This window comes from Myotis lucifugus, unplaced genomic scaffold (genome assembly GCF_000147115.1).
Source record: "Myotis lucifugus unplaced genomic scaffold, Myoluc2.0 scaffold_397, whole genome shotgun sequence".
Lineage (NCBI taxonomy): Eukaryota > Metazoa > Chordata > Mammalia > Chiroptera > Vespertilionidae > Myotis > Myotis lucifugus.
The window spans coordinates 821,190-847,574 of NW_005871445.1; the positions used below are offsets into that span (position 1 = coordinate 821,190).

Here is a 26,385-nt window from a genome sequence, read left to right on the forward strand (position 1 = left end):
AGACAGGCCCCTCCCTCCAGGTCCCACCTGACAGGCCCCTTCCTCACTATAGGCCCCTCCCATCCAACAGGCCCCTCCCTCCCTATAGGCCCCTCCCATCCAACAGGCCCCGTCCGCTCCTAGACCTGAGCGGCGGGCCGCCCAGCCAATCAGTGGATAGCTCTCGACCAGCTCCCCCAATCAGCTGGTCGCAAAGGCGGAGACACGCAAAGCGGCCGGCTGGGCGCGCCAGTGCGCAGCCGCTGCAGCCGTGGTCCTCTCTGGACTCGGCCTCTGCTCCAGTCCGTGGACGCTCGTCGGCCCCTCCGCTGCCCGCACGTCCGCCTCACAGCCCCGCCACGCCCACCCCCTTCCTAGAAATAGCACCTCGCATGTCGCTCTCCATAGATCATTCCAGGCCTCAAGCAAATTCCCCTAAAATCCCTACCTAGGATTTACCGTTTGCAACAAAAAATGGTTTTGTGAGAGACACCTTAATGCCCATTCTTTACAACTCGGAGGCAGGTACAGAACACAGAACGTCAGAGCCATAGGAAACCTCAAAGAGCCTCCAGTCCAACCCACTTATTTTACAGCTGGGCAAAATAAGACCCATGAGGCCAAGGGACTTGCCCCAGACCACACGGGTGCAGAACCGGGGAATGAGCCTGTCTCCTGTCTCCCTGCTCCCAAATCCTTCACTCAGTGCCAGGTGCCAGGAGGTGAACAGAGCGGTTAAGTCATTTGTTTAAAGTCGCAGAGATGATAAGTTGCAAACAGGTCAATGAAGTCTTGGAAATCCGAAAACACACGCACACACACACACACACAACCAAACCTCTGTTCTGCCTCCCAGTGAAGGGAGGCTCTAGGTCCGGCCTTCCTCTGAATGATTCTTGGACACATCGACAAGTAGAACGTCATTTAAACAATTTTCAAATTCATTTTACAATAACATCAGAGTATGGAAAGATTTGGTTACTGTGCTTCTGAAAGCTGGTGGAAGAAAAATAGAGAGGAACAAACAAGAAAGAAGAGACATAAAATCAGTCAAAATTAAGCCATTTCTAAGTCTTCAGAGATCTCTGAGGAAATGTTCTGCCATGTCGCATTAAAAAATGAACAATCATCAAAGAAGATAATTAAGTATCGCCCACTGTTAAAACGTGTGGTGCTGGTGGTGTGGGCAGCTCTCGGCATCTCCTGAGTCACTCCCAACAAGGGAAGGACCTTCTGAGCCACAGGTGGAGAGAAGAGTTGGAGAAGTCACCACAGGGGATCCTCCAGGCCAGCTGCCTCCTTACAGCTTTGTACTTCGTGGAGAGCCAAGCTTTGGGACAGTTCAAGGAGCTATTTTCATTAGCGGTGCTGATCAACAAGGCCCCCATAACCCCTACCTTGTAATGTCCACGGCCTTGTGTGATCCCCTTCACTGAGTGTGGGAGGTTTTAGGATGAATGTGATTATGTTACATAAAATTATAACCCGTCATGCTATTAGACTCTCTTTTTCTGGCTTTGAAGACACAAGTTGCCATGTAGTGAGCTGCTCGATGGAGATGATCACTCAGTAAGGAGACTCTGGCCAATAGCCAGCAAGAAACCCGGGCCCTCCATGCAGCTGCCTGCAGGAACTGAATGATGCCAACAATCATCTGAGCTCAGACACAGATCCTTGCCATCTAGCCTCAGATGAGTCTGCATCCCTGGCCAGCACCTGGAGATCCTTGTGAGGTCCTGAGGCAGAGGGCCCAGCTACGCTGTGCCAGACTCTTGACACACAGAAACGGAGATGATAAATGCATGTTGTTTTAAGCTGCTAAGTTTGTGATAAAACTGTTACATAGCAACAGATGACTAATACAGAGGCACAACCTACCCTATCCTGGTGCCCAAGAGACAGCTTCTGTGCAGAAACCACCAAGCCCCCAGGTGCAACAAGGATTCTAGAATGTAGTGCTCCTCCAGATCCCGGGGCATCAGGAGACAGAGGCGAGGATATACAAAAGAACACCATCACGGGGATACAGATAACAGTGGCAATAGTGAGGTGCCCCCAAGGCAACCCATCAACATGGGCAGCTGGGGGAGACTGGAAGAGCAGGAGTTGAGAGTGAAATTTTCAATGTGGTCAGTTCCTGGAAATAATGTTGGCTTTGCCACTTCCCAGCCAGGTGGCCTTACAAAGGGTCCAAACCTCTCTAAACCTCAGTTTTCTCAGTTATACGGATGTAATCATCCGAGTGCCTACCATGTAAGGTTCTCCTGAGAAAGTGAGTTAGCCCTCTAGTGGCCATGAGAATGCACCTTGCAGACCTCCAACTATTGGGAGCTCACTTAACCAAGGGCCCAGCTACTGATCTCTGAAACCCGAAACGCATTTGCACTGAGACAACACTACACATGGGCTGCACCCAATGCCAGACATGGCGGGGACTCTAAGGTGGACAGGTCCCTGGGTGATAACGGGACTCCTCTGACGATTTCCACACACTGCCTTCCCCTCCCTTCTTCACTTAGAGTCAGGTTTGCATCACAGTCTGGTGGCTCTCTCAACCCTCTTCAGCTCCCTGACCATTTATTTCCCTATGTTGAATTCTGTGTGGCATCTGCTTCCCCCTCCTATGGTCTCCCATGTATCATCACAGAGTTTGGACGCTTAGGAGAACTCCATTTCCCAGCATTCCTTGCTACAAAGGTTACTCATTAAAGTCCACCACTGAAAAGTACTGTTTACTCTTGTTACTTACAGTAGTTATGCCCTATCAAGTCATTGTGAACACTAATTAAACCATTGTTCCTAGGGAATATACAGGGTTAGGTTCCTGTGAGGCTCTGCACAACATTGTTGGAAATCAATCAAAACATAACCTTGTTTTATGTGTGCTTCTGTTTAAAGACACCTTAATATATATTGTTGATTCCTTAACATTGAACTCACGACCAACAGCTCTCTGACTCATGCCAGAACCAAGTTTATCTAACACATGCGTTTCCTCTGTAAGGCACCTCACAGCCTTCCTTTGCTTGGGATCACTAGACAGCACTTCAGCACTGTGCCTGCGGTCAAAGAAATCACCAACAAAAAAACTCAAAAATGCAAAAAATGTGGCATTCAATAGGTTGCTAAAAGGACACTTGTTTACAGTATGAGAGTTTGTTTGACCTCAGCTGGGAATGTGGTACATCAGCACCTGATACTTCATGAGGAAAGTATTTCCGCAAGTAAAATTGTGGACAGAGAAGGGCTGGGTCTACCTTCAGGGTGAAAAACTCTAACACTCACAGTGCCTGCAGCCGTATCTGAGCAGTTGGAAGTGGGGCCGTACAACACAGCCTGGGGGCAGGAGGTCCCTGGAGGCCCATTCTGGGGATAGGAGGACCATGCAGTGGAGGCAAAGAAGGCAACGAGTAGTTTCGTTATGGAACACTTAACAGCATTTCCATTTCACCAGAAGCCCAGCCAGGGTCCAGCAGGCAAGAAGGGGTGAGTGAGGCCAGAGTGCAGGGAGGCAGTTGTGTTGAAGGATAGAGAGGAAGTGATAGGAAGCCAGCAAATGGCCCCTCTGCAAAGATGATACACACAAGACAAGAACCTCTTTGCCCAGCTGAGTTGGTGCCAGTGCCAGCGAGGCTAGGAAAGCCCGAGTGCCCTGGAGAGAAGAATGGACCATCCAGGGAGAGGATGCTCATGGAGGGAACGGGGTGAGGCCTCAGGAAATTCAGACACCAGGGTCCATTCTCAGGGCCCAGAGCTCCCACATTCAAGGTCCCTTTCGAGTCTCACTAATATTTGGAGATGTGAGGGGAGAAAGGGAAGGAGCTGAGGGGTTAAAAAAAATAACAGAAAACCTGAAAACAGCTCCAGGGAGCTGGATGTGCGATGACTAGAACGTCTGGCAGAGACAGGCTACTTAAAATAACAGTCCCACAAAAGTAATTTGTTTGCCAAAGAAGTGTTCTTCCAAGTTATGGATTCCACCACCTCAACTCCAACAAAATTCTGTCGGAAACATGTCTCATAATAATGTTTGTGAAAACCCCGGAGTAGAGGGAGGTGGGCAGACAGATGTCCGCATGGCCCAGGGAATGGGAAAAATAGCCCAGAGTCACGTTAAGTCTAGAAAAGCCCCAAGAGAGGCCTCGGAGCCGGGACTGCTGTCATTGCCTGTTTGCAGTGTGCTGGGGTCCTGTGGAGAAGAACTAAGAACCAAGAGCCTAACTCCAGGCAGGTGGCTTTTGTGCTCAGGAGAAGGAGAGACTTTCTAGCATGAACAGCTGTCAACTATGCAGTCCCTTGGGAGGCAGCCAGTTTCCACAGCAGGTAGAAACTGGAGATTACTTCCATAGACTACTGCAGCAGTCCCAGCATTGGGAGGCAGGGAGTAGAGAGCCTGGGTGGTCCCTTCCCACTCCTACGAGAGTGGAAGGGTCTTCCCCTCCCATGTTAAGCACTCTGGGAAAGGGGGAACAATTCAGAATGACTTATCCTCCAGTTTGCACATTTTAGAGAACACACACACACACTCACATGGCACCTGAAGGTGGTACAAACTTGCAATCCATTCTAGCTCAGAGGCTTGGGCCACTCACGGCCACTAGTGGGGCCCAGTGAGTACGACAGGGGCAGATCTTGCGTTGGGACACAAAGAAGAATGCCCAAGGGCTGATCAGAGTGCCAAGGCCGAGGCCAAAAGGGATGAAGAAATGTGTTGAGTGCCAGGACCTCACTGTCTCCCCAGCAACGCTTGGGGTGGGCTTGTCTACATAGTTGGAGGAGACAGCACAACCACCAGCAACACCGAGCTGGCCGCCTCTAAAGGGAATGTCGCTCTCCCCTAGAGGACCAGCCAGACTGATCAGAGCCAAGCTCCGTTAGGGCAGTGGCAGGAGCAGAAGTCCTAGTAAGTAACGTCTTTCAAAGATGAGGGCAGGGACCTAATTGCCGTCTGAGTTGGAGAGGAAAGGGAGGCAGGTCTGGCCCTGCTGTCCCAGGCAGGTTACCCGGGGTGACTGCATACGTCTAGCCCAGCTTTGCACAGAATCACCCAGAGAGGGCTCCAAAGCACTCCCCCAGGCTGTATTGTCCCACAACATCTGTTTCCTTGGAGGTGGCCTCTTTTTGTCACCTGTGTTCTGAGAAAATTGAGCCCTATTTGCTGACAAAAGGTATGTAAGTTAGTCCTGTTGTGAAAAACAAAAGGAAAACATCATGTGAGATGTTTAAGTCATTGAGGCTTGAGGAAATGGTCCAGGAAACAGAGGTGAAGACCAGCAAGCAATAAGGGATTGGTGGTGGTCCTTGAACATTATAAAGGATACCATAAACATCCCTAAAGCCAGGCGGGCTTGGCCAGTTGTATGTATTGTAATTGGAAGAAACAAAAATGAAGACAGACCATGACTTCAGGACCAATGGAAAGAGCCAGCTACTGCCAAGGGCCTTCGCCAGCAATACATCTGCTCATCTGCACATCAGGTCTGACTCAGTGTGTCTGCTTCCGGTGGCTGGACACCAGGTCTCCAGACTGGCAAGTCAGTGCACTTTCTCCATCATACCCTTGAGTATCTCAGAGTCCCCAGGCCCCCAGCTGGCAAGTGAAGCTGGTTCCTATATGACCTCTTGCACTGCGCACCAGCTCACTGCCCACTCACCTATATAGAAGCCCTATTGAGAAGGAAGAGACCTGGTTTTACACCAAGGAGCAAGCCGGCTCTAGCAGCATAGAAGCCAGGTTTGATCCCCACCCACTTCCCAGGCAACAGTCCTGCTCAACCCTCCCAGAACACATACATTTGCTCATTCAGTCAGTCCTTAATGTGTACCTGCTGTGGTGACAGATCCTGTGCTAAGGATATATAGGTGGGGGAAACAGTCCAGGGTCCTTTTTGTCATGGAACTTACAGGCTAGGACAGCCGTGGGCAAACTACGGCCCATGGGCCGGATCCGGCCCGTTTGAAATGAATAAAACTAAAAAAAAAAAAAAAGACCGTACCCTTTTATGTAATGATGTTTACTTTGAATTTATATTACTTCACACAAACACTCCATCCATGCTTTTGTTCCGGCCCTCTGGTCCAGTTTAAGAACCCATTGTGGCCCTAGAGTCAAAAAGTTTGCCCACCCCTGGGCTAGGAGAAACACCTATACTAATAAAAGGGCAATATGCTAATTAGAGTGGACATCTTCCGACGTCCATCCGGACAAAGCCACAGCGGCTGCAAGGCCCGGGGCTCAGGCAGCCGTGAGCCCCAGCAGCTGCAAGGCCCAGGGCTCAGGCCTCACAGCTGTGGTGGCCAGCAATGGGGTGATGGGGGTGGCACCTTCCCCTGACCGGTCTGGTCGCCTTCCACAGAGGGAGGCCAGACTGCGGCTTAGGCCCGCTCCCCAGGGAGAGCGGGCCTAAGCTGTCAGTAAGACATCCCCTGAGAGCTCCTGGACTGTGAGAAGGGAAGGTTGGGCTGAGGGACCCCTCAGTGCACAAATTTTCATGCACCGGGCCTCTAGTCCTATATAATAAAAGGCTAATATGCAATTGACCCAATGGCAGAATGAACGTCACTATGACACGCACTGACCACCAGGGAGCAGACGCTCAATGCAAAAGCTGCCCCCTGGTGGTCAGTGCGCTCCCACAGGGCAAGCACAGCGGTGGTGGCAGGAGCCTCTCCTGCCTTCGCAGCAGCGCTAAGGATGTCCAACTGTGAGAAGGCCTGCTGAGGGACCGCCCCCCCCATCCCCCACCCCGTGTGCGATTTTTGTGCACCGGGCCTCTAGTTAATTGAATAATCTCACTAGTCAATATACAATTACCAATTGAAATAAGTGTTCTGAAGGACAGGGACCCAGCTCAATAAAAGTCTGTTAACGGGGCCTGATCTGGAAGGGCTGCTGTGGGAAGGAAACCCTCGCTGAGCTGAGAACTGAAGAGGAGTTACAGTCTGAGGGAGAAGTTGGAGACAGCACGTGCAGTTCCAAGCCCTCTGGCAGGAGAACAAGACACATTCAAAGGAGCCAAAGGGTACTTACGCAGGCCAGTGGGGAGATGATTCACAGGGATTCGCCTGGGGACGCCTGAGGACACACCGGGCCCCTGAAAACCCAGTCTTGGCCACACAAAAGAAAGGTCAGAAAGAGACCAGCTTCCTTCTCCTCTTCCCAGCACCGCAGTGGCACAAGAGCGTTTATGAAATCCTAACCTTTCGAAAACGGTGGTTATAGAAACTATGACATTGCGGATGTTTGTTAGTGAAGAGGGGCAGACACAGAGGGAGACCACAGCACGTTTGCTCGAGCAGCATTTTTATTTACAAACAGCAATTTCCATGGACTTTATTTATACCATAAAAAAGCCATTTACAAGCAAGAAACAAGAATTCAGAACAAAATTAAGCAGCACTGAAATATTCATGTCACAAATCTGAAACAAAATGAATACAAGAGTAAAATATCATTTGAATAAATAAGTCTTAAATTCATGCTATAAAATAATCCTTAATGGCAAGTTACTAGTTGATACAGCATCCGCTTAGCTAGCTTCATTTACTTCATGTGGTGATGAAGTGTGGAGTTGTGAGGTTACCAGTTTATATTGCAAGATAATGACACTGTTAAGTCATTCAAATTGCTCAACCATTTATAACGGAAAAAAAGTTAGCCCTACTAATAAAAGTGGTGAGAGAGATAGATGGTTTTCACATTAGGAAAATGGTCATTCTCAAAGAAACTAGGTAAGTTTACCTTTTACTATAGTCAGGGCAGCAACCAAAGGCTTGGGCAGCAAGTCCAATGGTTGAATTCACAGCATACTTGTCACTGAGGGGCAGCAAAAGGTCCATTTACTGAATCTGCTGCAAGGCTCACTCCAGGACTTGATCAAGAACTACAATAGCCCTGTCTGTGCAGACCCAGAGAACACAGGTTCTCTTCCGGGCCAAGAGGTCAAGCACTGGGCAGAAACAGTGGAAACACCCTGGCACTTACTGAAAAAGACGTATGTGGCGTGTGACAACCATTACAAATTTGGAACAATGTGAATGACTCCTCTGAACTCTCGGTTCAGTTGCACTGAGTAATATGAAATCTATGATTTATGAACTAGATAGTTTCATATAAAGAATTTACATAGTTCCCCAATACTTTCATATATAAAATTTAATAAATAACCCTGACCAGTCTAGAAGCACCATTCAAGGGGCGTGTGCCCTTGGAAAATAGTTTAGGTGTTGCATATTTGAGTCCCTTTCAGTGGAGGCTTCACAGGAAACCATTACAGAATTTAACAATAACGACGACGACGACAACAACAAAATCACAGTAACTAATAGAAAAGGTTGTTAAAATAAAATACACTGATTTCTTTAAAGTAAAGCTCATTCACATAGATGACTTCCCCCTCAGCCCTTGTTTTGTGTTCCTGTAAATTCTTCCTAGAGCCTAGGCTGTAAAAACAAAAGCAAAAACAAAACCACAGGCAAAAAAATATGCAGGCCTATGGTCTGGGCTAAGGGGAAACAAAGACTTGGTTATAACTGCTATCGTTAGAAAAGACACCTAATCATGCTCTGGAAGATTGAAAATGATCAATTTAGTTCTACAGTATATTCTGCTTAACAGTGAACCGACAGTATCCTTTCTCTGCTGTTTAAAGAAAAAAAAAACACACACACACAAAAACCTGCCAAGGCAGGGTCAACTGGGAGGTTTTTCCCACTGACCAAAAATTAACTTGTCTTCATATACTATATTTACAAATATAATTTCTAAATGTATTTACAGCTTTAGTAGAAATTAGAGGGTAGAGAACTGATTAGAATGAAAATAACTGTTTAGAACCACAAACAGTACAAGTATAAAAGTCTTTGTTTTCACAGTTTGTAATAACAGGTAAAACCCTATAGGAAAGGACACTGTCGCTGTCTTCACATTGCCTGTGTATGGAAAAGGTAGCTCAAGAAGAGACTCAATTATGAACAGACCTAGATGAACTCAGGATATATTTTACTGTAAAAGATTTCTTCACATATCACTTTTATCTTAATTGATTTCTGCATTTGTTATAAATGAAACATCTAATCTAAAACTGTACAGAAATAGGGACTTTGCTTTCCAAAAGGAGTTACACAGCGTGCTTCGTCTGCGGAGACGTGAGGTGAACTTCGGGGAGAGAATGTTTCTGTTCTGTGGTCCCGTTAATCCTCCTGGCACATCCTCATGTGACAAGGCACAAGTATTGCTGCTGCCCGATCTGAATGGAGTCATCTTTCACCCGCCACGCACACTGAGAAGCGGCTGCGTGCTGGCCTCCGCGCTGCCTCCCTCGAAGCCCTGTGGAACCTTACAGTACTGTGTTATGGCTTGAGAATTCTTTCTTAACACTGCTAGCAGTGGAAAGGGTAAAGTGTTAGCAACATGAATGGGAGCAAGTGGAACTTGCAAAATGTGGAATTATGATTACTCGAGGGAAACTCAATCAATTTTCTGCCCCTTAACAGTCCCATTACAATGTTTGAACCTGAACTGTACAATCAAAGCAATGTATATTTTTGTCAAAGACAATTTTGGATAAGTCACTCTTTGGTAAACTCAAACCAGATAAACAAATTGACAAATACAAAGCACTCCATGTAAATAACATTAAGACAGACACGGTGACAAGAACTAGGACATGGGAGGTGCCCGCCCAAAGTGTCTCCCCCTCCTGCCTTGTCTTTCTGATCGATCACAAAATGCTCCGGGGCCCTCTCAGAAGGCCCCAAGCCTGAGTGAAAGGAGGTGCCTTCCCTGAGCCTCACCTCTCATGTCCTCGATTTGGGAATTTCTTGCCACCAACCTAATTTTGTATCACAAAACAATTTTTTTGCATTTCATTCTTAAAAAAAAAATCAAAGCCAAACTGATTCATGTAAGGAAACATAAATCACAAACATTTACCTGAAACCCCAGGACATATTTAAGTGGGTAAACACTGGGGTCCAGCCTCCCCCTGCGGCTCGCGGCTTTGACGGGGTTGAGCAAGTGCTGCAGGGAGAGACGGGCCCCTTACTTAGGCAGTTCGACAGGAAAAAGGCATACAATACCCGATTTAGCAAGAGCTGCTCCGGGAGCAGCAGGACTCGAGTGGAACTGTACGTAGTAACACTGACGTGGAGCGCAGCAGCCCCCATGTGAACAGATCCCGTGTGCTAAGGAGATGCCGCTGCACACAGGGGCCTGAATGACTCATTTTTTCTCGAAATAACCCCCACAAAACAAAAAAATAACCCCCAAGCCCCCACCATTCTTGGTATTTTAAGAGTCAAAAAAGCATGGAAAACCAGCAAACATCTATTTTTGTTTTCCTTTAACTCTTAGCCTCTGAGGTTGCCATTTCGTTTGTTTTCTCTCGGGTGGTTTGTGCTGTTCTCCCAAGGAGAAGACCTCGTGAGTTTCAGAGCCAAGGTTCTCAGGCCGAGTGTATGGAGTGCTGACCTCCACTCGCAACCTTCAGCACAAACCCACCACCAAACTGTTCACCAAACTACTGTCAGAGGTTACAGTACCAAAGCAATCTTGTAAAGCCCATGGGTGGACAAAATATAGAACTGAAGACAGTTCCTAAAGCACTAATAAAATATTATTCAACAGGACTCAGGTATGTTTTCATACAGTAATGTGTTTGCCAGCACATGTTTTTGAGGTCTCTTTTCAAGCTAGAAACTCAAGAGAGGGAAAAAACTAAAATTCACTATTCCCCTTAGATTTCACATTTTCTACAACTATACTGACCTAAAAGATACATAACATAAAGATAGCACCACGTGACCAAAAAAATAAATGGTGACACACAGATTTGGTGACACACAGAGGCTCTCAGAGGGCTTGTTAACTGTTGGTTTCTTTAAGCAGGAAACACTGAGAGTGGGGGAGCCACGGAGGCTCTCGTTAGCACACACAATCCTAAGATAGATATATTGCTTGCAATTCCCATAGAGTATATCTTTACAAAAGTACAAATTCCAAGTTGTGCAGTTTCCCTGGGAACTGCATGTAGAAAAAGTTGCTGTGCACCTGAACTGGCTGTTTGAAAAGAGAAAGAAAAAAAAAAACACAACCCTACAACACTGCTTGGAAAATATTGTAGACAGAACTACAAATCCCTTTCCTTTAGTGCGAGTAGTAACTCACGGTAGAGTGATTCGATTTAGTTACCTGGTGTGTATGTTTCTACAGTACGGAATGAAGGTAGATTCGGAGGCCAGTAAAAACACTGAAAACCACGGCTCCTTTGGGGTTGGCTAATAAAACACTACAATATGTAAAAAGGGTCAGCACCACGGGTCGTCCAGCTTACCCACTGGACAACTAACAAAAATTCCAAATGGTTTCCAACCAGAGTTGAATAGGTTTTATGGCATTTGGTTTATGTATTTGTTATGAAGCAGAGCTATGAACACTGTGATTTGCTTTGCTTGCTTTTGGACACAATAATTAATGTATATGAAAACCTATTAACATTCTTTTCTAAGGGAAATAAAGGGACAAAACCCTAACATATTAGGTAGGGATGACAGAGTCAAAAGCCCTGTTCACATTGTATTAAATTATATATTCCTCTTACATTCACCTCAACCAGAATAAAACCAAATTTGAGAATGTATATATATACTATATATATAATAATCACTTTATTATATATATATATAAATTGTCTAACTATTCCGTAAAAGTAATTTTAAATTAGAAAAGGTTACCCATTTATATCGGCTGATGGCATCCTAGTCTCTCTCCATGAAGATGCACTGGTGCCAGTGCATGATGGCCCAGCGAGAGTATGCCTCTTGGCAGAGAATACAGGGTCAACCAGTTGGCATAGCTAAATCACTGGCAGATTTTGGATTAAGAGTTCAGCCAAAGAGGAATACTGTCAGCCTGTGTTTTCCCTGGATATGATGCCCTTCATGCTTTGAGCTCCTTGGGGAAGGGAGGACGGAAGAAGAATAAACACAATGAAGTGTTCCTTCCAGAACCCTTAGAAAAACTGCCAAGAGACCAAGAGATTTCCAGATGGTTGGGAAAACTAAAGATTACAACAAAGCAAATCACAAATATGCATGGATTAATGTGCTTTGTTTGGGTGCACTTCTTTACCATCTTAATCAGGAGCATCGGATACTGTATGAATTTCCATCCGGGAATCTAGGGCCATCTCGGAGGCTGATGGGTCATTTTCTAGTTTCTGTTCCCCGTACACATCTGTTCTCTCAGGGGACTCGATGCGACTCCTGACTTCGGCTACTCCTGGGTGGTTTTTCCGCAGGTGCTGGTTGAGGGTACCTTGGAATGGAAAGCACTTCCCGCAGATCTCACAGCGGAATGGTTTATCATCAGTGTGGCCCCGGATGTGGTACTCCAGTTGGTCCTTTCGTGTGTACTTCTTCCCGCAGAACTTGCACACAAAGGGGGTGATTCCCATATGGAGTCGCATATGCCTGTCAAGGCTTCCTTTCTGGTTGAAGGACTTTCCACAGTAAATACAGATGAGCCTCTCGTTGTAGGGGTACCAGTGACCTCTCGCACTCCTCTCCCGGGGACTGCTCTCATACCCAGGGTTATTCATCACAGCTTCACCGTCTGAACCCTGCACCAAGCCCTGTAGATCACTGTGCAGGTGGACAGACAAAGCCCGTTTTTGGCGGGCCCGTCCTCCTCGGAAACAGCTCAGCATGGACCTGGATGGGCTGGAATTACTCAAACTTCCAAAAGCTTCTGATACGCTGGCTGGCTGTGAGGCTGCCTGGGAAAAGGAATATGCGTGTTGGAGCACAGAACCATAGGAACCCACATTCACCGCCACAACTTGTTCCCCATCTACCATCTCAGTGTGGTAGCCATCGTCTCCCAGAGAGGAACTGTCGGAACAGCTGGGCCGGTCTGACTTCTCCATCTTCACCTTCACCTCAGTGATCTGGCTCTCCCTCACCAGCAGGTCCCCTTGATCATGGTCCCCCTCTATCTGAATCTCGTACTCGGAAACACTCCCACTGCTCCCTCGGTCTGAGTGCCCTTCCTCCTGTAGGCGGCTGCGCAAAGCTTTGCTGGGCGTCGTCTCCATCCGAAGATCACTGCTTGTGGTGGGCTGCCGTCCCTGAGAGCAATATGGGGGAGAGATCTCAACTGGGTTGGCAAAGAAGCCGCCGTCTTTAACTCCATTCTGACTCTCTGGAGTCTCTTCAGCACCAACGGTAACAGAGTCAACATCGCCAACACTGATCTTTGAATGGATGCTCTCTAGGATCTGGGTGCACTTGTCGATGACACACTGCATCTGAAGAAAGCTCGCTGCCGTCAGAAAACTGACAACATCCTTCAGCTGCAAGGACATTCTTCCAGTGTAACAAAATGAAAGCAACTGTTCAAACACATTGGGATTTTTAATCACAGATATTGACAAGCCACTCATGGTACTTAATGCTGAATGGTCCCGGAAATACGGGGAGCTGGCAGCAAGGACTGCTTTGTGGGCTCGGAATGGCTGACCCTGAATGTGGACAATGATGTCACATAGTTTCCCTTGCAGGCGGAGTTCGTTTAGCTGGCTCAGAACGGTGCTGCTGTACTCGGGCACATCAAACTGAATAAAACTGCTGCTGTCCATTGCTACTGACATGAAGCGTGATCTGTGGAAAGAGAGAGTTTCATAATTCACCAGTGACTTCTCACCAGTACAAGCAGCAGAAGCACAAACTGGCAAAATAGCACCACCACCACGGTAGCGACTGTACCTCCTAGGCTCTGCCTGAGCATTCTTCCTCTTACTTATTTTTAGTCTTTCATGTCTTGGTTAATTCACCTAAAGTCAAATAACCAAATGATCGAGTAGCTTAGTATCCTAACCGCCAAACTTTCATCTTGATCAAAATTAAAATATGCTACACATAGTAGGGCCATTTCAGCTCTGATTGAGCATTTAGTCTCATTTTAGGAAAAATATTTCCCTGTTTCACCTAGTTTTGAGGATTCTGTAAAAAATAAAATTCATCTAAATAATGTTCTGCCTTATTTGTATACTAGGTGTACTGGTTAATAATGCAGATTTTTTCAATAGATGGAGTTACACATATGTTGATATATATGTGATTTGATATGTATGCTATTTTGTTGTATTGACAACAAGCTTCAAAACTTCATATGTCAAATTTTCTAAAGGTGTTATCATAGATATTTTTAAAAAAATATATTTTGATTTTTTACAGAGAGGAAGGAAGGGATAGAGAGTTAGAAACATCCATGAGAGAGAAACATCCATCAGCTGCCTCCTGCACACCCCCCACTGGAGATGTGCCCGCAACCAAGGTACATGCCCTTGACCAGAACCGAACCTGGGACCCTTCAGTCTGCAGGCCGATGCTCTATCCACTGAGCCAAACCAGTCAAGGCAACATCATAGATATTTTTACGCTTAAAAATGTCAAATTTTGTGCCAAAAAAAGCATTTGTGGGAAGTTTTAATTCATTATTTTGAAGGAAAGTGCTGCTGAAAGTTATCGTATACTTTGGGAAGTTTATGGTGAACATGCTCCATCTCAAGATACTTGTGAACGCTGGTTTAAACGCTTTTAAAGTGATAATTTCAATGTGAAAGACAAAGAACATCCAGGTCAATTTGAACCACGCTTTGATCGTAAAACGACAAGAATGGGCCAGAAGACACGGCAAAGTAATTTTGCTTCATGATGATGCACCATCACACACTTCAAAACCAGTTAAAGACACGTTAAAAGATCTTGCCTGGGAAGTATTAACCCACCCACCCTATTCACCAGACCTTGCTCCTTCAGATTACCACTTGTTCTGATCGATGGCACACGCACTTTCTGAGCAGCACTTCAAAATGTACGAAGAAGTGGAAAACTGGGTCTCTGAATGGTTTGCGTCAAAACAAGAAAAGTTCTATTGGGACGGTATCCACAAATTACCTGAAAGATGGGGGAAATGTGTAGCTAGCGATGGACATTACTTTGAATAAAGCACTTTTGATGTTTCTCTTGAAATTATCGTGTTTTCTTTGATTACAAAATCCGCATTATTAACCGGTACACCTAGTATACACAACAGATGGATATGCGCAGAATATTTCTGGAATGATATAATAAATCTTAACTGCCTCTTGCAAGGAGATAGCTAGAAAATCTATTAGCTTACAGTGAATCTTTTTAGACTCTTAAAATTTCTCAACTATGTGAATGTATCACTTATTAAAAATAAGAAACATTTAAAAATTGTTAAGATACCTCATCCAGTTTTTAAAAGATAAAAAAATATAATAAAACCATTAGGAGCATGAGTTTAGAGTCAGATCTGTGCTCAAACGATCCTTCTTTCCACTTGTAAAACTCTGGGCAAGGTACTTTATAACCTGAGTCTCAGTTTTATTATCTTTAAAATAGGAATACTAGCCCTTGCCTGATGGGTTATGAGGAACACATGTAGGAAGTAGGAAGCACTTAGCACAATGGCTGCTTGGCACATGGTCAAGGTTGGCTATTATAGACTCTTTTTAGGGAGACAGGATGGTGTAACAAAGAGAACTGCTTTGAAGTTAGACTTCAAGAAGAATCCTGGCTCTGCCACTTTCTAATAAAAATAATAACAATGAACATTTAAATCACTTAACAAGTCAGTTAACTGATTTCCTCATCTACAAAAGGTTTTGAAAGAACTACTTCCCAACACTTCTTAATAATTAAATGAGGGAAATTAATGCAATAAAAGTGCTTAATAGTTCACATACAATGAGTACTTAACTTGTGCTAAACACCTTCTATATATATTAACTCATTTGATCCTCTATGAACTGTGTGAGGAAAATACTACGATTGTTCCTATTTCATAGATGAAGAAACAGGACAAGAAGTTAAGACACTTGCCACGGGTCCACCGCTAATGGATGAACTCAGTCTGGCTCCAGAGGTCGTGCTCATATCTCCCCCTGACTGCCTTCTGGAAACACAGACACTGCCTGCACCTACCCAGTGTCCAAATGTGACCCATTCATTACGGTATTTCCATGACACAAGGGTGAGTAAACAGTGACTTTTGGAATTAAAGGTCAAAAAGAAGGTGGGTTAAGGCTTTTTAAAGGTACAGAGTCTTGGGGGGGGGGACAGCAGAAAAAGGAAAAAAATACAGTATTTCTGTAAGAATCTGTAAAACTGAAAATAGTTTTACAATGAGGCTGCTTTCTCCTCTGTATGGCTTTTTATCTTCTCTGAAGAAAAGTAGAGAACTGCACTTGAAAAAAGAAATCACTGAAGAGAAAAAACGAAAGACCATGATTAACACCTAAGAGAGGGATTCCACTTTACGGCAACATGAGAGGAAGTGCTTCGCTCTCCTGTCCTTTACATTAGCACTTCCTTGGCAGTGACAATGAGATGCAGGCTCCTGCCCAGAGCTGTTAACAAGCAACACTCCTGAGGGAATTTGAAAGGAATTTAAGTCTCACGCACATTTCCAGGCTAAAGGGAGAAAAAGACAATTAAAAATCACAAGTTCTACACCCAATGACTTGATTTATCTCCAGTGGTACTAAGGGAAAGGAAGTCATACCCTCTTACAGAGACATCAAGTTCAAATACGATCTTCCACTCCTCTGTATCAGCAATTTCCCAGCACGAATTTCTCTCTCTCTCTCTCTCTCTCTCTCTCTCTCTCTCTCTCTCTCCCTTTAATATATTTTTCTTGATTTCCAAGAGGGAGAGATAGAAACATCAATGAGAGAGAATCATTGATGGGCTGCCTCCGGCACACCACCTACTGGGGATCGAGCCCACAACCCAGGCATGTGCCCTTGACCAGAATAGGATGGCCTCCTAGTTTTTCATTTTGATCAGCAATGCCAAATTACCTCCCAAAAGGGGGGCAGTAATTACTCTTTCACCAACAGCACATGGAAGTGTGCCTATTCCCCCCATAACTGCCAATAATGGCTATTAAACTTTCTCACTTTTGTGGAACTAATAGGTAAAAACAGTATCTCATGGCTTTGATGTGCATTTATTAATTATAAGTGAGGTTGATCATCTTTTCTCATGTTTAATGGCAATTTGTCTAAGTCTATCTTTGAATTGCCTATTCATCTCCTTTGCCCATACTTACCTTTTTTATTGAATTGTCAAAACTCTTTGCAAATCAAGGAAATTAGCCTGTAGTTATATGTGCTGCAAGTACATATTAGATTTAACTGTAATCACTAAATGGCATAATGACTGGGAATTTATTTTTCTACATTTATAGGAAACATTCATTCCATTTCAATCTTCTGCATGCACAAAACCAAAGGAATTCAAAGATGAATGAGTCCCTGTCTTGCAGTTTGATACAAGCTTCATGCAGATGCCTCCCAACTCAGGCATTCGGGAATGGAAATCACTTTTGATAATGCAGAGAAGTTATTTATATTAGTTTTTCATTTAGACTAAGTTTGCAGCTGCTTCAGAAAACATTAATGAACTTGATTATTCCACTCACTAAATACATCAGTAGTTTTTAATTCAGTAGATTAATCACTAGTCTTTCTGTCACATTACATTAAGCAAAAAAATCCTCAAACTAAACATTTACATTGCTGTATTTTAATTTTAATTTTAAAACAAAAACAAAAATAAGCACATATAAGCTATTTTTCTTCAATACCATTAATCCTTATTTTAACAATACTTAATTTGTTTTGTTTGTAAAAACTATACTTTGGATAAGAATGTGAAATACTTCTTTTTAAAAGCATGCATGGAGAGGACTTAGTCGAAATGGTCTGTTGGGAAGTTCAAAACTGTCAGCTCCTCCTCTTCCTTTGCTCATTCGACCATTGGACATTAGCCTCCCGCTCTTCCAATTTCTTTAATTTGAGACACTTTGACACCTGGAAGCAGCTTTCAACTCGCACACAGCCTTTGCCGTGGTCTTTGACTCTGCCACACGGGTCTCAACAGTGGATCCTGGGAAGGACCACCTCTGATGAGGGCAGTCTGAACATTTGTCCGCTTGCACGCATCCGGCCATCGCCACACTAGCTTCAGCAACTGTAAAAGGGGATCCCTGCCACTCCTTTGCTCTCTCCTCCTTACTAAAGCCCATCATCACCATCAATAACCAACATTTACTGAATACTTGATATGTGCTAGGCATGTCATAGAGGCTCCACGCACTATTTCACTGACTCCTCTTGACTTTCTCCAGAAGGCAGGTATTATTGCCCTCTTTAGAGACGAGGAAACTGAGGCTGCAAGAGGCTAACTCTCAGGACTGTTCCACAGTCTGCCCATCTAGACCCCCTGTGCAATAGTCTTGTTTAATTTGCCCAATGGGAATGGGAGGAGCAGCAGGAGGAGGCAGGAAGAGCTGAGGAAAGGGCAGGATGAAAAGAAAGCTTGCTAGGTTACATTCCTGCCCAAGGGTCGGGTCGGGAAAAGGGATAGGGACAGGTGGCAAAAGTCCTACTGCCACCCAGGGCTCCTACTCCTTCCCCTGTGAGTATATTTTTGTAAGATCCACCAAAATTATAAGGCATATCTCCTGTGACCGAGCAACTCCAGCTCTAGAAATTTACTACAGCACCCTCTTTCTAGTAGAGGTAAGGGCTGTGATCAGACAGCTGAAGTATATTATATCTTCCATATTCACAGCTTTTATTCCCCTTCCCCCTCAGAGCCCCTAACTCTGGCTAATTTTACCTGCTTTAAATAAACAGCCTTTTTTATATGCTAGAGCCTCAACTAATTAGAACCCACTGATCTAGGGCTCAAGTAACTGGTCGTTTTACTGTTTGAAGGTGAAAGTCATAGACAGCAGATGCTGCCAAGATACAGGTTCAGCCCAAGTTCAACAGAATTCAAAGCAGCACTGAGACTGGTGTTCAAAGAGCAAGAGCAGACGTGAGGGGCTCTCCAGGGCTGACCAAGCACCGAGAACAGCAGCAAGGCCAGTGCATGCCAGGGGCAAGACAGAACCACAAGGAGTGCAGAGCCAGCTGGTTCGGGGAAGGAAATGGACACACGTGGGGGAGCAAAAGCAGACTGGGTACCAGAGGAGGGAGGCCATTTACACAGTAAGGACGATGGCCAACAGCCACCGGAGAGTGGTACTGTCCTAGACACACCAGCCAGGCTGGGTCAGCCCTCCCACAGGCCTGAAGCAAAAAGTGAAGGAGAGGGTCCTAGAAATAACCATGTACACAGGCTCTGAAAATAAAACTAGATCTGATGCAAGACCATATGACAACAAGGCTTAGTAAAGCAAAGCTACTTGAAATCTTTGCAAGATCCCACCCAAAAGCTGCAGAACGTAGCACCACACCCCGATAATGCCATTTTATTCTTATGACAGTATTTTAAAAAGACTTGATTATCACCAAAAAATAGCTAAAAGCAAGCATGAATGAATATTTTATAATAATGATATAAAGGCCTTTCCAAACATGACATAAATCCCAGCAGCCACAAAGGCAAAGACAAATACATTTGACAACATGGAAGTTGATGACAAGAAAAAAAAAAATCTCCTTAAAGAATAAATGACACAGTGAGGAAAAATACATGCACAATTGACAAAGGGCTACTTTGCAAATTCCTTAATTTATATTATAAATCAAACAGATGGGGGTGACACAGAAAAATCCTATAGAAGAGGCAAAGGGTATTTATTAACAGTTAAAAACACACACACACACATATGACCAAAGCACATATGAAAAGATGTTTAGCTTTATTCATGACTAAATGCATGTGAATTACAAAAAGAAAAAATGAGAGGCCATTTGTAATGCATCAGGTTTGGGCACATTTTAAAAGGGCTGACAAGCGTAATCCTGAGGGATAATCTGGTCAGAGGGATCAAAATGTAAAAGACATTTGGTTCACAATTAACTGCTGGGAACTGAGCCTAAAATATACAGTACTTACAAAAGTTTGTTAGGATACTGTACTGAGCACTTGTATTTGTTATAGTAAATAATAATAATAATAATAATAATAATAATAAAGAGAGGGGATCAACCTCAAGAGACTGATTCAAAAAACCAATCAACAATGAAACACCCGCAGCCATTAAAAATAATAGGTAGATCTGTATGCTTTGACAAAAGCTCTAATATTTAGCCAAAACAAGCAAGATATAGAACAAGATGTATGTACAGATGTGATCCCCTTTATGGACTTTTTTTAAAAGAAAAAATATATGCTACTGTAGCCATTCTGGAAGCAATTGCATGAAATATATGCTACTATAGCCATTCTGGAAGTAAATGCATGAAACTATTAATGCTGGTGACTTTGGGGATGAGAATTAAGGACTGGAGAGAGGGAAGGGAACACTTTATTTTATACTTAAAAAAAATCATATAGCTATATTTTTTCTAAATTTTTTTTCTAAGACATGTTACCTAAGAATATATAATTTTTTAAACCAAAGAATCTAGCAAAAGATAGGCTGCAAATTAATAATTATTTTATCAGGCAATTATAGAGACAGAAATAAAGAACTATGAGGAACAATAATTAACACTGATTATGTTTGATCAAAAAGATTTTTAAAAATCAAAGTGAAGAAAAATAAAACTTAATGGTGGAAGTAATTTTTGAACAGGATTTTGTATTTAAATGGAATACGAAGAACGTTCCAGACAGAAGGAGTGGCAAGAGCAGAGAAGAGTGAAATTGTCTGGGGTAGTGGCCAGGGCCCAGGCACAGGGGTGGCATGGCAAAGAGGAGCACCACAGCTGGAGTGTGGAGGGCCTAGAAAGCTGGATTAGAAAACTCAAACCAAATCTGGCCGTCGCCAACCTGAACATGGGTTTAGAGAAGGACCCAACAAGTTTTGGAGACCGAGGGAAGCTACCTATTCTAGGAGGCAGGTTAGTTCAGCCTCAGTCAGGCTGAGTTAGGTACCCACTGGGCATCTGAGAAGAGCTGTCCAATAAGCAGTGGGAAATGTGGGGCTGGAACTGCAGAGAAACGAGACCTGGAGATACCAATCCAGGAGTAACCAAAAACTGCACAAACTGAAGCGAGGACAGAAAAAGGCAGCTGAGACCAGAGAAGTTGTTTGCTCCTATAAAAGAAGTATTGTAGCAAGCATGATACCTCATGATGGAGGTAACACTCACAACTAGCCCTCTCCTTAGCACATCGTTTCTGCATCACACGTTGTTAAGCTGTAATGAAATGGTATAATGGAAACCAAAACCAGTGACATCTTCTCACACTGCTGACCCATTCTGAAGAGAACCTAAAAATGAGAAAGGACATGTAAATATCATCTGGGCAAAACACCCACATGGGCCTTGAAATCCCCTCTACAGCATCTTTAGGTACAGCTCTGTGACTGTTTCCCCACAGTGACAATCAGAACAAAAGTGTACAATTAGCCATGGACTGATTTTTTGAGCCTCCGGGGCTGCTGAGCTCTCTGAGGGCAGGGACTGTGTGCCCAAAGCCCAGCAGTGTGTCCAGCAGAGAGAGGCTCTCAGCATATGTCAGGTGATGCAACCTAAACCAAGTTGGTGGCTCAAGATCCACAACTGTCACCAGAGCTTCACCCTCAGCTTTCAACTTTCTCTGCTGAAGACCCAAGAGATGCAGGACCGTCTCTGCCAGCAGGCATCTAGCAAGATGGCTCCTTCCCTCTAGTCCAGCGGTCGCCAACCGGTGGTCCGCAGACCACTGGTGGTCCGTGAGGTCCGAAAGGTTGGCGATCGCTGCTCTAGCCCATCAACATTCTAATGTGCTCCACTTCATTTGAAAACACCCAGAGACACTTCCAAGAAAGGAAAGCAAGGCTGCAAACTTGAAAGTTGTTTAAGGCACCCAGAGGTACCCATTATTCTCAAACAACATGCTCATGATTCCAAATCCTGCTGGATGCTGATCCTAGAGACACAACTCAAACAAGGCTTTCCCTATCAGGCACTGAAGATCCAAACATACCTAACTTTCCTTCTCATACAAAAAGTCATTAAAAAGACCACAGAAGGAGGCACTAAGGACAGCAGGCATGAGAGCAACCGTAAAAACTATATAGAAATAATTTTTCTAGGTATTTCTGCCCGAGTCTAGATCAAAACTAAAACTGAGCTGTCAGGAATTACAATCTAATCCTTTAGAAAGCAGCAGCCGAATAACAAACATTCTGGTGCTGCTGAAACCCCAGGCAAGGAAAAAAATAAATAAAATGGCATCCTGCAATGGATATTCATGAAGCACTCGTCCTAATTTAAAAGAAAACAAGTCTAGAGTTCTTACTGCATTAATTCATGTGAGTCTGAAAGAATATTTTTATCCAAACTGTTAGATTTCCCACCAAGGCGCTAACATTCTCCAAGGCTGCTCAGATACACTAATTCTGAGAGCGGTTTGGTTTCACAGTGGGGTTTGTCTTGCAAAACATCAGAAGCTTCTGAGCTTTCCTAGCAGGGTAGGAACGGCCCCTTTAACCTTACTGGCAATGCGGAAAAACCTCGGTGATGGAGCTCCTACTGTGTGCTGTATGCTAAGGAAGCCCTTTACCTGCTCACGGATCTTCACAACACTGTGAGATAGATCTTGCAGCTATCCTTACTCTACAGATAAGGAAACAAACTCCGAGAGACTAAGAGCCTTTCCCAACGTCATTAAGGCTGGCTGAGTCAGGACTGGAACCCAGATCTATCAGTCTCCAGAGTCAGGACTCTTAAATCCTGTAAGAGTAAGATTTAAATCCAGGCACCCTGGAGAGATGCAGGGTTTTTATTGATGTGGGACTCACTGATCAACTTTGAGTGGAAAGCATTCTCACTGACACAGTGATAATTAAGGGGTTACCATGTACTGTACCTTGGAGTAGTTTGTATCCATTTCTCTGCACAATGTCCATTCTTTTTACTTCTGTCTATGAAGTGAGCAAATAGATGTTCCAAATTCAATCATAAATTAGAAAGACTTGTTTCGGGTAAAAGAATGAACAAGCTTTCTTAAGGCAAAGAACTAAAAAATGTCCAGGACCAGCATCCTATATGTGCTTACTGCTGGCATTTCAGGGGGCACTGGACCTGGAAAATACGTCAAGTCCCGTCTCTTATGACAAAAGGGTTAGAAAAGCTCACCTTGAACTGCTTTCTCCCATGAGGTTTTCCATGCCATCAAAATCAACCAGAAAATAACCATTGGAAGTTAAACTACATTCAGTTGATGACCTTCACTAAGCTAAATTCAACAGTTTGTCAGCCACAAAACAGTAAATGAACACAATGAAGAAGTCTGACAAACACTAAGCAGAATTTCAACAAAAGTAACATAAAAAATTAATGGGAATAAGACATAGTGATGGCATTCTAGATTCATGACTGGCATTTTTAACAAGTGCTTGAGCTGGAAGGTAGAAGCAGAACCCAGGACATGCAGAAACCCACAACTCACTGGATACACTGAGGTTCGGCGGCCTATCATTTCCCCACTGAGGTACACTCACACCTAATATTAATAAGAGTGATGATTAAAAATGTAATAAGCAGTTAGTAGGTGCTGCAAGTTTTGCCAGCTCTTCGTAAACTTTTTTTTTTTCATTTTAAAACTCATAGCAACTCTGTGAAGTGGATTTTATCCCCACCCTGCAGGTGAGTAAGAGGCTCAGAGACATTATGTAAATTGCCCACGTTCACATAGCTGTAGTAAGTGGCCTTGCTGGAATGCAAACCCAGGCCTGTCTGATTCCAAAGCTGATTGATGGTCTTTCTTTCCCCACAGCCTCTGAACAAAGAATTACATGATATTTTTTCTTTTCCCACAAGTAAGAGTAAACATTTTAATGTTTCAAAACTTTGTTTTATGTTACCGGAACCCTAAGAATGAAAACTGAACACATCCACCTTGACAGGCAGCAGTAGACATGCAACACATGACAGAAAAAGCTGATCACAGAATGTCCTTTAAAAAAATTGTTTATCAACAAAAATCAAGTATTTGAGTGCCTATTAAAACAGTCCAGCTACAGTATTAGATACTACAAGGGCTCAGAGAGGTAGATGCATTAGGGCCCAATGCCCCCCAAAACCTCCCAGTCAAGCCAAGAACAAGAACAAGTGCTGAATCCTGCGCTTTAGATTCCGAGTGCCACAAAGGCATGGGGGTAGGGCAGTCGGGGAACACCCTCGGAGGAAGTCTATCTTCAGCAGGGGCTTGAAGGAAGTGAAATGGAGCATTTACACAGAGGAGAAGAAAAAGGAGGCCAGCACTTCAGAAGGGGAAACGGCAGGAGCAAAGCCCTAGAGAAGCGATTTTCAAGCATTTTCAGCTCATGGTACCCATACACTAATTCCTAACGTTCTGTGGCACACAAAAATATAAACTTTTTTGCCGACCTGACCCCCCCAACCCCCCACCCCCAAAACGTATCATTTTGATTCATTCACTCACACCGGACAGCTATTGTTGTGTTGGCTGTTGTCATTCTTTTTTAAATTGACAATCGAAGGGAAAAGAGGTCAGTGCCCCTGACTAAATAGTCAGATGTTAGATGTTTTAAAAATCCTTGGGGCACACTGGCTGAAACTCGCTCCCAAAGGAGACCGGCTGGGAGAGAGAGAAGCAGGGAATCGTTTCGGGTAGGTGAGGAGAGGCCAACCAAGGAGAGAGCCGTGAAAAGACAGGCTGGGCAATGGCTGGACACAATGTGGTATCAATGCCCTGGCCTGATCACCTGGCCCCTAAGTGCTCCCGTCCTCTCCTACAAGTTATCAGGAACCACCCTAGAACCACCCCGGTCTCCGGCCCTCACCACCGCCTAGACTAGTTTCCACTCTGGCCTAGTGTTCAAGTTCTTTCACGAACGAGCCCAATCGATCCTTCCTCTTATCCTCTTCCTATATGAACCCTTCTCTGCAAGGAGGCCGGTCTATCCACTAACTCCCTAAGATCACTGGACCTGATTCCTCTTTTCCTATCTCAGTCTTACTCACCCTTTAACAAACCCTACTACCTCTTTTAGGCCTTCCCTGACCACTTGGCCTATAATGACCCCCATCTCTCCTTCCTCTTGATTCTACAGCACGCAGCCTTGTCGAATAAATTACCTCTTTGCAGGTAAAGTCTCAGCACCCGGTGTAAAGCTGACTGCTCGGGGGCTAAATGTGTCTTCTACCACACTTTCCCCCACCACATGGAACAGCATCTTGACATTTAATAAGCAAGCAAACACTCAACTCTTTTTTTTTTTTTACTTCCTATATTAAGTTTGGCATTAGCATAAAGGAAGGATGGGGGAGGCGGGCACTTCTCAAGTCAGAGACCAGCTAAGAAGCTGTTGCAATAATCCAGATGTGAAGCAAAGAGGGCCCGAACCGGGGAACAAAGAGAAAACGGGCAAATATGAGCCACAACAAAAATGTTGCATGCAAAAACTCAGAGGGATGTGCTTGACCACTCCTAGGAACAAAAGCAAGGGATGGACTGTGCGTCAGGTAAGGTTTTGAAACGCTTCTTGGAATCATTTTAAAGCCCGTCTGAAACCTACCGTATGAAGTGGCCAAAAAGTCCCCATTTGCAAAAAGTCTTCAGTGAAACTGCCCAATATGCTGAACCAGGGACAGCCCTTCCAATTCCAGACATGCACGGGATGGCAGGGTCGGAAGGGTCTGCGGGGGGCTCATCTAAAACCCTCACTGCCCAGAGGGGGAAACTGAGGCCCGGCACGGAAGAGGCTTGCGGAAAGCCTCAAGACGGAGACTCCCAGACCAGTCGCCCTAAAGCACAGCCGCCAAGCCTAGAAGGAGCCTGTCTGCAGCCCCAGCCCAGCCCTCGGTAATGGCAGGGCCGGCTGAGGGCGAAGTGACCATGGAGACGTCTCGGGCCAAGCGCGACGTGCCGCCCGGGGAAAGGCGGAGGCTGGGGGCAAGAGCAGCGCCACCCCCGCGGCCCGGCCCGGTTACCCCAGGTTTCCATCTACCCGGCCGCCTCGTACAAAGGGGTAGCGCCCTCGAGGGCGAAGGGCCCGGAAGCGGGGGATCCCCGGACGCCCGGGCGGCGGCTGGAGAGCCCAGGGCAGCTGGCCGCGCGCGATCCCTCGGCCCCGGGACTCCGGGCGCGCACCGTGGGCCCCTCGGGGGCGCGCGCCAAGTCCTGCAAGTTGCCCGGGCTCCCGACCCCGCCCGGCCTCGGCTCGAGCCCGCGCCGCCTTCCCGCCCACCCGCCGGCTGACCGGGGCGGAGGATTCCGCCCCGGGGGCCCACGAAGCCGGTAGCGTCGGGAAAGTCCCCAGCCCAACCCGCTCTAACGAGTTTCGCCCGCCGCCCGCCGTACCGGGCGGGGGGCATAACATGCGGAGGGGCGGGGTTTCATTCGCCCGGCCGGGGGGGTTCCTTCGGACCACGGCGGCACCTGGGCCCAGGGCCTGGCCCC

At 45.2% G+C, this 26,385-nt stretch overlaps 2 protein-coding genes across 10 annotated transcripts in view; both read right to left on the minus strand.

Annotated features, from left to right (window-relative positions):
• The window catches only part of RALGPS1 (Ral GEF with PH domain and SH3 binding motif 1), a 228,297-nt gene extending 221,218 nt beyond the window's left edge, over positions 1–7,079 (minus strand). Inside the window, exon 1 of the mRNA XM_023743512.1 lies at positions 7,010–7,079. The gene's annotated coding sequence lies outside the window, so the exon portion shown is untranslated. The remainder of the gene's footprint in view (positions 1–7,009) is intronic.
• Positions 7,080–7,265: 186 nt separating this feature from the next.
• Positions 7,266–25,828, minus strand: ZBTB34 (zinc finger and BTB domain containing 34). Of its 9 annotated transcripts, none has more exons than XM_014467454.2 (3): positions 25,062–25,450; positions 12,110–13,638; positions 7,266–7,400 (listed from the first exon to the last, which is right to left on the minus strand). In XM_014467454.2, the coding sequence occupies exons 1-2, from the start codon at positions 25,157–25,159 to the stop codon at positions 12,114–12,116; spliced, it is 1,623 nt and encodes a 540-aa protein (XP_014322940.1). In that variant the 5' UTR covers positions 25,160–25,450; the 3' UTR covers positions 7,266–7,400; positions 12,110–12,113. The 9 variants fall into 9 exon arrangements, 8 of the variants coding, with proteins under 8 accessions (XP_014322940.1, XP_023599293.1, XP_014322943.1 ...); XM_023743525.1 differs by having other exon boundaries at positions 7,266–10,000; XM_014467457.2 differs by lacking the exon at positions 25,062–25,450 and adding exons at positions 13,744–13,811; positions 16,571–16,655 and having other exon boundaries at positions 7,266–13,638.
• Between the last annotated feature and the right edge of the window lie 557 nt (positions 25,829–26,385).